Source organism: Cololabis saira, chromosome 23, assembly GCF_033807715.1.
Source record: "Cololabis saira isolate AMF1-May2022 chromosome 23, fColSai1.1, whole genome shotgun sequence".
Taxonomy (NCBI): domain Eukaryota; kingdom Metazoa; phylum Chordata; class Actinopteri; order Beloniformes; family Belonidae; genus Cololabis; species Cololabis saira.
The window spans coordinates 35964340-35978501 of NC_084609.1; the positions used below are offsets into that span (position 1 = coordinate 35964340).

At 40.5% G+C, this 14162-nt stretch overlaps 1 protein-coding gene across 3 annotated transcripts in view; it reads left to right on the forward strand.

Moving 5' to 3' along the window:
• LOC133424023 (receptor-type tyrosine-protein phosphatase O-like) overlaps positions 1-14162 on the forward strand; it is an 81701-nt gene that overhangs the window by 52849 nt on the left and 14690 nt on the right. For 2 of the 3 annotated variants that reach the window (XM_061714393.1, XM_061714394.1), the window contains 3 exons: positions 5637-5718; positions 7463-7553; positions 10120-10196. In XM_061714393.1, the coding sequence (XP_061570377.1) occupies positions 5637-5718; positions 7463-7553; positions 10120-10196 (250 nt within the window). Of the gene's footprint in view, positions 1-2466; positions 2503-5636; positions 5719-7462; positions 7554-10119; positions 10197-14162 lie in introns of all 3 variants that reach the window. The other variant, XM_061714392.1, reaches the window with a different exon arrangement.

The window sequence follows — 14162 nt, forward strand, 5'->3', positions numbered from 1 at the left end:
AACAGACGTGATTGATTTAACTCGATTACTTCTTAAACGGGCATATTGTTTAATTCAGAACCGCCGTGGCCACTAGGGGGCGCCGGGACTCCCTGTTCGGCCCCGAGTTCTGTTAATAAACACGAGTTATCAGTCCAGAAGTGTTCTGAAATAAAAAATCCAGCAATAACAACAATAACAATAAAATTAACCACTAACCACGTTTTAATACGATGCTAATGCTAATCTGAAGCCCGGAACTTGGGTGAATAAATATCAGGTTTCTAGAAGTTTGGTTAGAAAACTGTAAAAGCCGTTTAAAATGTGACCAGAGATCTTGTTTTTAATTTGAGCCTTGTGGAACTCTAGATGTGATGAGCTGGATATCTATGGAGCCAAATCAAGGCCAAAAGTTTTGCTAATTTGAAAATAAAATTGTAATTGAAAAACTAAGATTTGAACCTGAACATTCAAGTTTTGATCATTAACTTATTTTTTTACAGTTTCAATTACAGTATAAAAATAAAATATAAGAAATAAAAAGATCTGAAACTGAAAAAAAGATCTGATACTGAAAAAAAAAAATTTAAACTATAAAAAAATGATCAAAACTGGAATTTTCAGGTTCAAATCTTAGTTTTTCAATTACAATTTTATTTTCAAATTAGCAAAACTTTTGGCCTTGATTTGGCTCCATAGATATCAACAAGCTTAAATAATGTTTTAAAGAACCAGATCATTTTATTTGGGCCTAATTTAAATTTAATTTATCGAGTTTTTTAAGAGAAGCTGAAATGTAGTAACATTCTCTCAGCTTCATGTCAAATACATAAAATGAAATAATTGGGAACATCCTGATGCTAACGGACTCTGGTGTCCCACAGGGCTCTGCTCTGGGGCCCCTGCTGCTAATCTTCGCTAGATTTTTATTTGTGGCAGCAAGATGACGTTTAATGACAAGAACAACACCAGACTCGTCTTCAACACTCACGTGCTTTTATTTTGAAAGTCCAGAGTTTCTAGCCTCTGTCTGGCGGTGCTGTGCGTGCTAGCAGCTACTAACGTGTTGCATGTGCCTGAGCATGACTCTAACCCCGCTGTGCTAAATGTCTGCATGCCATCAGCTTGTAGCCGCGTCCCCGTCCGCATGTGGACGCTCACAGAGGAAGTAGCTGATTGTCTCGTAGCCCCTGCTAGATGGTTTTAGATCTGGTTCCTGGAGGGATCTGGCATGGCGGGGGGAACACAGATCTGTGGGGGGGTAGACGGGCTGCATGACTGTGATTGAACAGTTCTCGGGACGTTTCTCAGCATGACGTACTGTATGTGTGGTGTTCTGTCGGGTCAGACCGGTGTCGGGGTTCCTCTGAAGTTCCTCTGAAGTCTGTGGCCGCTAACGTTCCAAGGAAGTGCTGCTCTCTGGTCGGGTGCACGTTATGAGTGGTCAATTGGTTGACTAGCTGGTTGACTGGTTGAACCTTTAAACTAAGAAGATAAAAATTCTTGAAGCTGGCAAACTTTTAATTAAATTAAACTTCATCCAACTTTATTAATTTATTTTAAACAGAACAAGATAACTCGAGCTAAATTCTGTCTCTTCCTGCCCTCACACCGCAAGCTGCATGAGACCCGATACTTTAGAAAGACGACATTTCCCACATTTATCGTTGACTGGCTGGTTTACTTGCTGGTTGCCTAGATGGTTGACTGGTCGAGTTTCCGGTTGACTAGCCGGTCGATTACCTGGTTGACTGGTTGATTAGCTGGTTGACTGGCTGGTTGATTGTTTAGTTGACTGGCTGGTTGACCGGCTGGTCAACTAGTTGGCAGTGGGTTGACTGGTTAACTTGCCGGTTGAATAGCTGGTTGTGTGACTCTTGTTCTGGAAGTGCAGCATCAGGAATAATGAACCAGGCCGTCTGGTCGTTGGTCACAAGCAGCTTCCAGAACCTGCCGTTGGTCCTGGTCGTATTCAGACCTGAAGAGATCCGGTTCTGGATCCTCTGATCATCTGACGGCTGCTTGCTCACTGACTGGTACCAGAACCGAGCTAGCAGGACCGGGTCAGACCCGGTTCCTCCTTTCTCCTTTCCCATTATTTCCCTCGTCGGCAAATAATGTATCGATAAATTAATCCCTTCGAGGTAAAATAAGTGAACCCAGATTTATCTTCTCGTTTATCTAATTATAATTAAATGCTATTTTTACAGGTCTGTTTTTATTTTAGTCCCACAGAACTAACAGAACCTGGAGTTGAGTTGAGCCACAGACTTCCAAAGAGTTGTTAATGAAACTAAGATCCAGATTCTGATCCGACTGGTGAGAATCCAGTCTGGGTTTAGTTTGGTTGATGATGTTACCGGACCGACCACCGGGGGGCGCTGCTGCTGCTCTGCTTGTTCTGGAACCCATCACCGGTCCGACCCGAACCTGTGTGTGGACGAGGAAGTCGCATTGATGAAGAACTCACATGTTTGTATTTTATAGGAGCAAGACGGCTTTAAAGAAACGGAAGCTAACGAGGTAAAAGCTGCTTCCTGTGTTTGTGTTTGTGTTCGTCATGCTGATCCGCCGAGCCTTCAGCCAGGCGGCCGGAACCGGCACCTTAGAACCTCCCGGCCCAAAGGCTCCACAGGGAACCTGGACTTCCTTGACCTGGTCTTGAAGACGGTCCACCTTCAACCCCGCAGACGTTACTACAACCGGGTCATTAGTGTAACCAGGTCGTGAATAGGGCTGCAACTAACGACTGTTTTAATAGTCGACTAGTGACCGACTATTGAAATGATTCGAGTCGACTAATCGGTAGGGATGGCCGGTATGGACTAAAAAATGTATCACGATCATTTCTGGCATTTATCCCGATAACGATAAAAATGATGATAAAAAAAATACCTATTCAACTCCACCTTTTTAACTATAAATCTATCACCACATTCAGTCTTTGGAGCCAAAACACTGCTCTAAAATATACTAAATACTACTAAACTACACCAATTAAATTGAATGAATAAAAACCAATTAAATTAGTACACCTGTACTGCAAAACTGTAATGACCCAAATGAAACAAGTTCAACATTTATTCAAACTGTATGGCTTAAACAGTGGGATAACAGTGCAAACAGCTAAAGTACCTTGTCCTTCAAGTTTTCTCAGCTTATAAAATCACAAAGTAGAAAAAAATACAACCTGATAAATAAAGAAACAGTATTGCCATTCTTTGCACTCACTGTTTTTTGCAGACTCTGCATATAATAGATGATGTTTGCTCCTCGTCTCTTTTTAAATCCAAACCAGTTCCAGATAATGGAGCTGGAGCCTCGTTTAACAACGAGCTCCTCGCTCTCAGATCCGCCTTCCACCATGTTTGTTACACAAAAACGTCATCAACGGGAATTTATCCTTTTTACAGCGAGATGACAAATTCTTACCGTGGGGAATTTTTTTGACGGTATATCGTGAACGGTAAAATATCACCTATTCCTACTAATCGGATAATTAGTAATTTTTATTTAATTTAGTATGAGGTTGCTTTAATTATGTGGCAAATGATAATAAACACAAGAAAGATGGCACTAGAGCCCTGATATAGCGGGACTATTTTCTTCATCCTGCTCCTGCAGTGTTTATATCCACTCCCGCAAAACTCTGAGAATTCATGCTGCACGGTGCACAATAATAGAGATGCATTGATTTAGTGTCTTCTCCCGTCCCGCAAGAGAAATGTCCAGACAAATCTATCTGATTTAATGTTAACATGATCATTGTGGAGCTTGATGGATAATTGACAGTTCATAGGCACCTGACTGAACGTTAGATGCAAATCCATCGTAATCATCACATAAGCTTTTTCACCTTTCACGCAGCATCAATTATGTGATTGAGGTTATAGCAATGAGAGTAGACTGAGTGGCTCAAATAACACTAATAAATAACATGAAATAAACAAAGTTAACGAATTAAACGAATTAATTTAACAAATTAAAATAGGCTTAATATCTTACCAAGGCCAGTCCGTTTCATTCAACACTCCGACGTGCTTTCTCTTCAAATGCATTACTGACGTGCTCCCGTAAAAACCAACGTCGGCTTTGCAAACCTTGCAAGTAATCTTTTTATTCACCGTATCGAGACTAAAATGCTCCCAAACTTTTGAAAAAACGCCCAAACGCTATCGTGCATGCGCGACTCTCGGCAGAGATTGTATTGAAGTGAGACGCCTCACTCCATTGGAAAAACACGTCTGGCGACAATTGTGGACAATGGAATTCATTGTCGACAATTTTGATTAGCGAATTTTGTCGACAAGGTCGACGAATCGTTGCAGCCCTAGTCGTTAGTGTGACTGGGTCGTTAATGTAGATGGGTGATTAATGTAACCGGGTCGTTAAATTAACCAAGTTGGTAGTTTAACCTGGTCGTTAGTGTAACGTTTGTGTTCCTGTGCTTCTTTTAGAGCAGTGATGAATTTCGTGTATATAATTATTTATTTTCACCCGAATCAAACGGTTCTGATGCTGGTACCTACAGTGGCCGAGACCCGCCATTGCTGAAAATAAAAGTAACGCTGCAAACAGAAAAAAACGCCGCTGCAAATAAAATAAACGCTTAGCAAATAAAATAAACGCTGCAAACGAAAAGAAACGCTGCTGCAAATATAAAGAAACCGACGCAAATAAAAAAGCCACAACGGAAGTGAATTACCGGGGACTATTTTTGCCGATGCACCGGTGTTGCACATTAAAAATTAGACGTAGCGACGTTGAACACTAACCTTTTCACTTATTTTCTTGTTCGTTGTTCTTCTTATTCCTCGCTCTTCTTATTTATTCCTTTTCACTTACGTCCTCTTCGTCTTTTTCTTCTCCTCTCACATAAAAACACCGGTGCATCAGCAAAAATAGTCCCCGGTAATTCACTTCCATTGTGGCTTTTTTATTTGCGTGTTTTTTTTTTTTTTTTTTTATTTGCAGCGGCGTTTTCTTTTTATTGCAGCGTTTCTTTAATTTTCAGCAATGGCGTCTCGGCCACCATAGGTACCGGAATCAGAACAAAACCAGTAATTAGTGCTTCTAAAAGTATTTTTCCCCTGATGAATTTACTCTGGTAAATTGTGTTTAGCTGTCTGGCGGGAGTGTGGCGGGAAACATTCAGAGCTAGCTGCACTATTGCTAGCTGCGCTATTGCTAGCTTAGCTGAGGTTACAGGGTCCTAAATGAATGTTTCTACGTACCGAACCAGCTGTCGCCGCTATTAACTGTCGTGAGTGACGCGACTTGGTGCAAGTACACGTCCGGGACGCTAGGGGAGACGTAGACTTGGTCCTGAACCAGGTGCGTCTCAGACGGGTCCAAACGTGGCCAGGTGGTCGCGGTTCACAGCGTCTGATGTGATGAAGTCACCTCTCTCAGGTTCTTCAGGGCGTAAATACTATTTCTGGGGGATTTGAGGCCTAAACCTGCAGGAAGTTCTGAAATGTGAAGCTTAACAATAATAATAAACTGCAGCGCACTTCCTGTGACGTCCAGCCGGGGGTTTCCTCACTTCCTCAGGTTCAGTTCCCACATGTCCTGTTGAGCCTGGAGCTGCAGCGAGACGACGATGATGGTGGGGGGGGCGACGCCGCTGGATCTGACCGGGTGTGTTTCTGTTTCAGTCCCGTGCAGCTAGACGACTTCGACGCCTACTTCAAGGAAATGGGCAAAGACTCCGCCTACAAGTTCTCGCTGCAGTTCGAGGTACGACCTTCATCCCTTTTGCTGCGGGAACCACCATTTTCCCCTAGAAACAGCCCCCCCCCCAAGTGTTTGAGTTAGTGTAGATGGGTCGTAAAACCAGTTTGAAGAAACTTCCTGTGCTGCTTTTGGAGCAGTGATGAATTTTGCGCTATTGCTAGCTTAGCTGAGGTTACAGGGTCAAATATGAATGTTTCTACGTACCGAACCAGCTGTTCACGTTATTAGCCGTTGTGAGTTACACGACTTGGTGCAAGTACATGTCCCGGGCGCTAGCAGTACATGTCATCTAAAAAAAATTAGAAGTTTTACAGAAAAAAATTATCCGTGCCATCTTCTGGACTGAATTTAATTCACCAACTCACCTGTTTGCCCACTATGTTATTCTTCGCCTTAAAGAATATAATTACTTCCATAATGCTTGTACGATATATCAGGTGGTCTCAGGTTTGAATCCCAGACTAACTCAACTCATCCCAATCTCCGTTGTTCCCCTGCACACCCACAATACGAGACATAAACACCTTATTATAGGAAAAAACGTAAACTTGTGGGAACAAGTATGAGTGTTGCGTGTCGGGGAAACAGATCTGGAACGAGTTGAATGATGAGCCTTAAAAAGTCACAGTCCATCATCTCCATATTCAAACGCCAGTTAAAGAAACAATTGTTAAGCTCATATGTATATTTATGGGTCAATGACGTGACGCCTATATTTTCCGAAAAACAGATTTTTTTTAATTCAAAAAAGGTTAAAATGGATAAAATAAATACAATATATATGAACTACCTGTCCCACATATGGACTCACTTGAATTTTACAAAAAATACTAGTTATTTGGGATTTTGTTGTTGTTTTAAGCGTCAAAATGTCATGTGGTGCGACCGTCCAACCATGACTCTTGTTTTGAAAACTTTGAAATCACTCTAAATGTATTTAAATCAATCTTCTGCCGGCATGATTTCCAAAATGTCTTGTAGTGTATAAGATTTATACACATTTATATTTATATTTCCATCATAATATACAAACAAAGTTTGACTGATGTCCGTTTTATGAAATATCATGTGGCGCGACCATTAAAAAAACAACCATTTTTGTATAATACTGAAAACTTGTAAAAAAAAAAAAAGATGTCAAGATGTAGGAAATTAATTTATTTTAATTGATTTTAATATGAATCATGGTTGCACCACATGACTTTTTTTAAGGCTAGTGCCAATTCATATTGACAAAAATCCTTAATTTGAAAGATTTATATGAATGTATGTGCACACAACATTCTTAATGTTTGAACTACTGCAATAGATGTTCTTTTTTTAAATTATTTTAAAATTGACCTGTTGAAAATCCTTATTCGTCATTGACCCATAAATGTACAATTCGGGACCACAAAATGTTTTACGTTAAGTGTTTGTAATGTTATGTCGTAATGTAATTGGTAGTCTAGTATAACGTGCATGTTGTATTGTTAAGTGTGTATATAAGTGTAAGTGCATGTATGCATTCTTGTTTAATGTATTTATGTTCATTGGCTCCTACCATAAGCCTTTGATAGCTTCCCCAGGAGAACAATTAACATGTGTGTGTGAATAAATCAAATCAAAATCAAATCAAACATGTCCGGGACGAGAGGGGAGACGTAGACTTGGTCCTGAACCCGGTGCGTTAGAAACTGCCGGTCCGGGCGAGGCGTAGCGAGCGTCTGACCGGAATTTTCTGACCACCGTGTCACATGTTTTCCAGGAGCTGAAGAGCGTCGGCCTGGATCTTTCCCATGATGCCGCAGACCTGCCGATCAACCGGCCCAAGAACAGATACACCAACATCCTCCCTTGTGAGTCAGATCTCTCCTCACCACCGTCACACGTCACCCGACTCTCGCCGGCTGAGCTGCTTGTTTTAGCGCTTATCCACCAGCACCTACTCAGCCTGGTTTCTTTTCCACTACAATCCAGCACCTGGAGCAGAAGTAGGAGGTTGGAGAGAAGCTGCTGTGACGTATTTGATTGTGTGATCTCAACTAAGAAGACAACAACACTAAAGATGTAGAACCTGGAGGAGATGATATATGTGCTGCTGGATCTGTGGCTTGTGTTCGAAGTTAAAAATGAGAGTGAGAGAAACTTCAAGCGGCAATGCTTTTTAATGTTTTTAGTTTGTCTCGGCCGCTGAAAAGTTCGTTGGGAGCCGCGAGCAGCTATGAAGTGACAGAGCTCCTGGTAGATCTGGTCGTTCCTTATCGCCCGTCTAGATCCCTTTTTAATTCTCTCCTCAGCACCAGGTTTATGAACATCTGCACCTCAGAGTTGGATCACCAAACAGACTTCTGCTGCCGTTGCTGGTGGAATAAAATGAACAAGAAGCCGTCAGAGTCGCTCTTTCTCTGATGTCACATCCTGACTCAGACGTCTGACTCCAACCCCCCGACCAATCGGTGGCCTGTAGTGTAATGACTAGGGTTGTCTCGATCAGGATTTTTTAGCTCCCGATCACTTTAGTTTGAGTATCTGCCGATCCCGATTTTTCCCGATCCGATCACTTTTTTTGGCTCCCGATACATTTCCGATACTTTTTCCCGATCAGAAACATTTTGGCAATGAATTAAAAAAAAAAAAGAAAAAAAAAAGGACTAAAACTAAATGATCCCAAGTTTCTTTTATTGTCCATCGGAGAACAACATGGACATATATTTCAACAAAGCTTATCAGCACTGGTGCCACAAAATGTAAAAACATGAAATTGTAAACTAAAACAAAAAGTGAAGAATAGTGCAATAACAAAAATAAATACATTTAACTTCAAAAGAAGTAGTTGAATGACATCCAGTCAAACTCACAAATACAAGAAAATTAAAATACTTTTTGGCTTAACCTTAGTGCAACATTCTGAATGGATGAAATGAAGAGCAGCAGCTTAATGCAACATGAACATATATAAAATTTCACAATTCAAACATGTAAACCATGTTAGTTTCGGCCGGAAGCAGGGGTTAATTTGTGCCGGATCCTGCCGGAACAAGATCCGGCACCTCTCGATTTTGGCCTCCCTGTGTTCCGGGACTTATTTGGGCAGATCCGGCACCTCTCGTATATATAAAACAATAATGATATAAAAACGTTTTTTTTTTAATGTATAAAAAATAATAATATGCATAAATTCATTTACAGAACAAATCCCAAGCATTTCATGTTGTTTATAAAGATTTAACGTCATTTGAAAGAGTCTGAGATTTGTTGATGCAATGAAAAGATGGGCCAGCAAACCACGCCCCCGACCAAAAAAACTTTGGAAATTTGCTGGATCTGGGGAGCCAGCAGCGAGCAACGCAAACATGTCAAAAAGACAGCTGAATTTACTGTCTTTTTTCCAAAAGAAGGAAGAGTTGCATGATTCTTCAAAACGAATCATAAAAGCAACAAGCGGCGATGAGGGCAGCTGCAGCACAATCAATGTGGTCCTTGCGCCGCGGACACATACACATGAATGGATTGTGTCGGTTGCTGTGGATTATGTTCTCACTACAAATAAAAAAACGGGCTGAAGCCCCCCCAAATTTGATCTCAGCCCCCCTAAAATTAAGAGGACATTTTTCCCTTTCCAATGATACCAATATTGTGTTTGTACAATTTAAAACGGGGTTATTTTGGGGTTGATGCAGCCGCATCTCTCTGCCTGCAGTCACTGCACTGTGTCCAGCAATGTCCCGCCCACAGCACCATCTGATTGGTTACACACAGAGACAGGCACGGGAAACAGCCAATCAGCGGTGGAGGCTGTGCATGCTGTGCTCACACACAAACAGAGGGGAATAAAAGTTTAGCCGGGTAGAGAAGCTCCGGAGAGGATATGTTTCCAAGGTAAGTTAAGGCAGCAGACACCCTATTATTGTTATTCTAGCTTTCCAAAGTGCACGAGATTGATGCATTTAAATGCATTATGCTGAAAAATCCCCCCCCCCCCCCCCGTACCCCCTCGATGTTCCGGGACCTCTTCATTGACAAATTAAGCACTGGCCGGAAGTGACGTTAAATGCAACGATTTATCAAAGGATTTAATATATATTAAAAACATTAATAACTAGGTATGTCCCGATACTTTTTTGGCCGATACCAATGTTTTGAAAATGCCGTGATCGGCCCCAATCGATCGGGACAACACTAGTGATGACATCACAGCCCGACTTAGAAACTCGGCAGAGTAGCTTCAGAAAAGTATCAACTCGGCACGTGAGACCCTTAGTGGGAAAGAACCAAACCGAGTGGAGTAGAGCCGAGTCGGTGCTGGTGGGAAAGCACCATTAGAGTCTCTACAGCCGTGTTGTCTGGAACCTCAGAACCTCGTTAACGTTCAGCCTCACAGACGCTGCTTTACCTGCTAACAAACTTGAACTCTGCTCTCAGACGACTTCAGCCGGGTGAAGCTGATCTCCATGCACCACGACGAAGGAGCCGACTACATCAACGCCAACTACATACCTGTGAGTAGCTGCTGCTGGGGAATCTGAGGACTAGAAGTACTAGAAAACACGGAGAGGAAGAAACCGCTGCTTTGTTTCCATATGAGCTTGTATTCAACTGCAGCACAATAACACAGAAGTGGATGATAATGTTGAACTCACTATAAATGTTTTCATCCATCAGCTGAGATCAGATATGTGTGGCGACTGCACTACCGCTATTTCTACACTATTGGAGGATTGATTCCAGTGCTTTTAAGGATTTACACGACTACTAACTAGTCCCAAAGTCCTCTAGCAGAATAACCAGCTCCAACACCCCCCTCCACCTCAGAAACGGAATTAATAGTAAATGTTACTGATTTAAATTGGACTGAATGTGGAGATGAAATAGGGCTGGGCGATTTTGGACAAAAATAAAATCCCAATTTTTTTTTCCTGTAAACCCGATTTTCGATTTTGATTTTGATTCTCTTGGTAAAACTACAAAAGACAATGGAATCAATTGTTTCAAATATTTTATCTTTATTTTGAAAGAAAAATAAACAAATTTCCCTATTGGGAATGAAGTGCAACTGAAAGATATTGTAAATCCTCCTTGAGTTTAGTAAAGTGACATTAACAATCTTCTTGACCAAACAAAGTAAAAAATCGATTCTCCGATTTTCCTTTTTTTAACATCGTCTTGATTAATAAATCCGATTTAGATTTAGATTTAAAATCGATTAATCGCACAGCCCTAAGATGAAACCTGAATTTTAGATATTAAAGATTGAAATTACCTTATTTACCATTACAGCAATCAGATTAAACCGTATATCAGCATCACTGAAATGGACCTGATGCTTAATCAATCACAACGATATGCAAATATTATCCATATATTTATTCAAACAAGGCCGTTATAAACACAAAACTGTAATTAAATACAGACACATGCAGATGCACCAAAACATTAAATCAGATGCAAAATACAAATAGTTTACAAAACTGTACATTAACAAGAGGAAGAACTGCTGATACCAGATTCTGTCACCTCGGTGCAACGGAGTCTCCGTTATCCGAGTCCGAGACCTGGAGAGACCCAAAGACCCGAGAACGAGACAAGACCACAGAACAGTGGTCTTGAGAACTACAAGTCTACATGTCGGTCCGTTATTCAGGATTATTTTATTGCGTTTTTGGGTTTTAGACCAGTCCGTATTCCTGCCCTCTCCTTCCTCAGCGTTGCAATGCGTGCAGAATGTGGTTTAACATTGTTTTGTTTGGGCATTAAAGGCACCATCACAGAAAAATAGGCGTGACCAAACACTGACTACGTTTACATGTTTACATTTCAAAATTCGGGTTATTGATAATATTCCGGTTACTGAAACATTCGGAATATTCCGTTTCCATGCATGAGCAAACAGGGTTATCCCTATATACATGGTGATTAATCATTCGGGATATCCCGATCCAACCAGCGACGCACGGAGAACGTGATGATGCAATTCCCGTCATTTCTGCTTCTTTTTCCTGTTTCCAAATTCAAAACAAATGCTGCTTCGCACAACTTTTCGCTCACCTTCTTGTAAATCTGGCTATCCCGGTACTTTCTACCGTCTACAAATGTCAAAATGTTCATATCCTTCATTACATTTATGAAGGGATTAGTCTCCTCCTGGTCTTGCGTTTCTCCGTGTTTATAAGAACTTCATGGACTCAAAAGACCAAGATTCCTTGCGAACAGAGCATGCACAGAAAACAGATACCTGTTCCTTTTGATGGAGAAATCCCGTTAGACCAGGGGTATTCAATTAGATTAGGCAGGGGGCCACATCTGCAAAAAAACTGTACGGAGAGGGCGCACAAAGCGCGCAGGCGGAAAATTTGGGGGTTTTCAAAATGTATTTTGCACTCAAAGACGAAGATTTATGTATATATAATATTTGTGCACAGGAATGAGCAGAATATATCTGTCTAGTTTACATATGAATTATGTATTAATTGTCTCCAGATTTAGTCATTGTGAATGTTAAATATAATATTCAGATAAAGAAATATTTTAAATGCAAGTTAATTTTGAAACCATGCATTGTGCAAACTTAATGAAGTTGATATTGACCTACTTTTAATAAAACACGCCATAATGACAAAGCACCACTTTCCACCAAGATTTCCTTATTTGAATATTATATTAAGCATTGAGCACAAGCATTTCAGTCCGTAGTAGCCAGTTTGATGTTATAAATAAGGAACCAAAATATTAACCATAAGCTCCTTTATTTATGACACATCTGTGCATTATATCAGCAAAACAAAACAATCACATGAAATTATAGGAGGCTTAGAAGTTCATCTGAAATGCAAAGTCCTCATTTAGAGATTCAAATGAAAAAAATTTCAGGCCAATCCTAGAAGCCTAATGATGTAAACAAGTCCTCTATAAACGGAGGTTAATAACAAATAATGTGACAAGTATTATCACTGTGCTAAACTGGCAAAAAATCTGAAGTAGTAAAAAACATCTCCAACAGAGATTAACATGTACAAACACTGTCTAATGAATCATTAACCAACTGAAAAGGCTACCAAGCATCTGCAACTTTTATTTATTAACAAAATGCGATATGTAAACCAGGTTAGTTTCGCTTGCCGGCCAGAAGTGACGCCGGCCGCCGACCGGAAGTGACGTCCGATCGATCGGACGGCCGATCAATCGGACGGCCGATCAATCGGACGGCCGATCAATCGGACGGCCGATCAATCGGGACAACAATACTTTCCGCCCCTTTTTTGAAATATGATCAGGGGCCACATAAGAGCTCCTGGCGGGCCGTATGTGGCCCACAGGCCGCCAGTTGAATATCCCTGGTTTAGGTCCTCGTACGGAGCCTGGTGGAACTCCTCGGTACTGCAGGCAGGAGAATCCCCGTTTCCATGGAGACGGTCCATCTCAGACGCCGTCGCGTCCCGAGACGTCGCCTCTGGACGAGGTTGAAACGGGGCTTTTATTTTCCCACAGTCGAGTATTTTTTCATCTGTGAATCTCCCCATTGTTGCGTCGACAAAGGTTTCCACGGCAACCGTCGTCCTCGCGGTCCCGGCAGCCGTCGGCCGGTGACGTCTTGAGTGTCCGGCTCAGACCTCGTCCCTGCATGAATGTATATTAACAGATGAAGTGAAGCCTGAGACGTCTCTCGTGGGCAGAAACACCCCCGACCTGCGGCAGACTGTTGCCATGGAAACAGGCGCTCAGGCTGCAGCAGCGGTTATTGACAGCTAATTATTTAGTTGTGTTATCTGATTAAGTGGTTAAAATAGTTGAAGGTCTCTTGGGTTTCAGTTTATTTAATATGAAATGGGTTAACGAGGAGTGTGATAAACAAATAAAATAGGGAAAAATGGTATATTATACCTGCTTAAGATATGTTTAGATATTTACGTGGATATTTATGTAGTATATGTTATATGTTAGGGATAGTTATAATTATGTAATATATGTTATATATTTATTATTTAGGTAACATATATATATATTTATAGGGATATTTATGTAGTGTATATTTATATATATTTATATAATTGTATTTTCTATATATTGATATAATATTTATGTAATATTTACATTTTCTATATACTTATATGGATAATTATGTAGTAATAGGCATGTTTACATAGTATTATTTACTATGTTTACTATTATTTACTATATTTATATGGATATTGTGTAGATATAATAATAGCATTAATGTAAATTCATAGTTATAAAAGGGTAGGAACTAGGAAAAAGTGTAAACTTCTTCCTACTCCTTTTTCAAACCTATGTTCATATGAAGATGTTACTGTTTTTTTTTTAAATTTTATTTTTTATATACATGTTCGAAATAAATTAATTAATTCATTCAATTAATTCTGCCGCCTTGGCGACCACTAATCTTCCTGGGGTCCATAAAGTACATAAAATATTACGTAAATGAACATCTAAGACATAAATACATACAG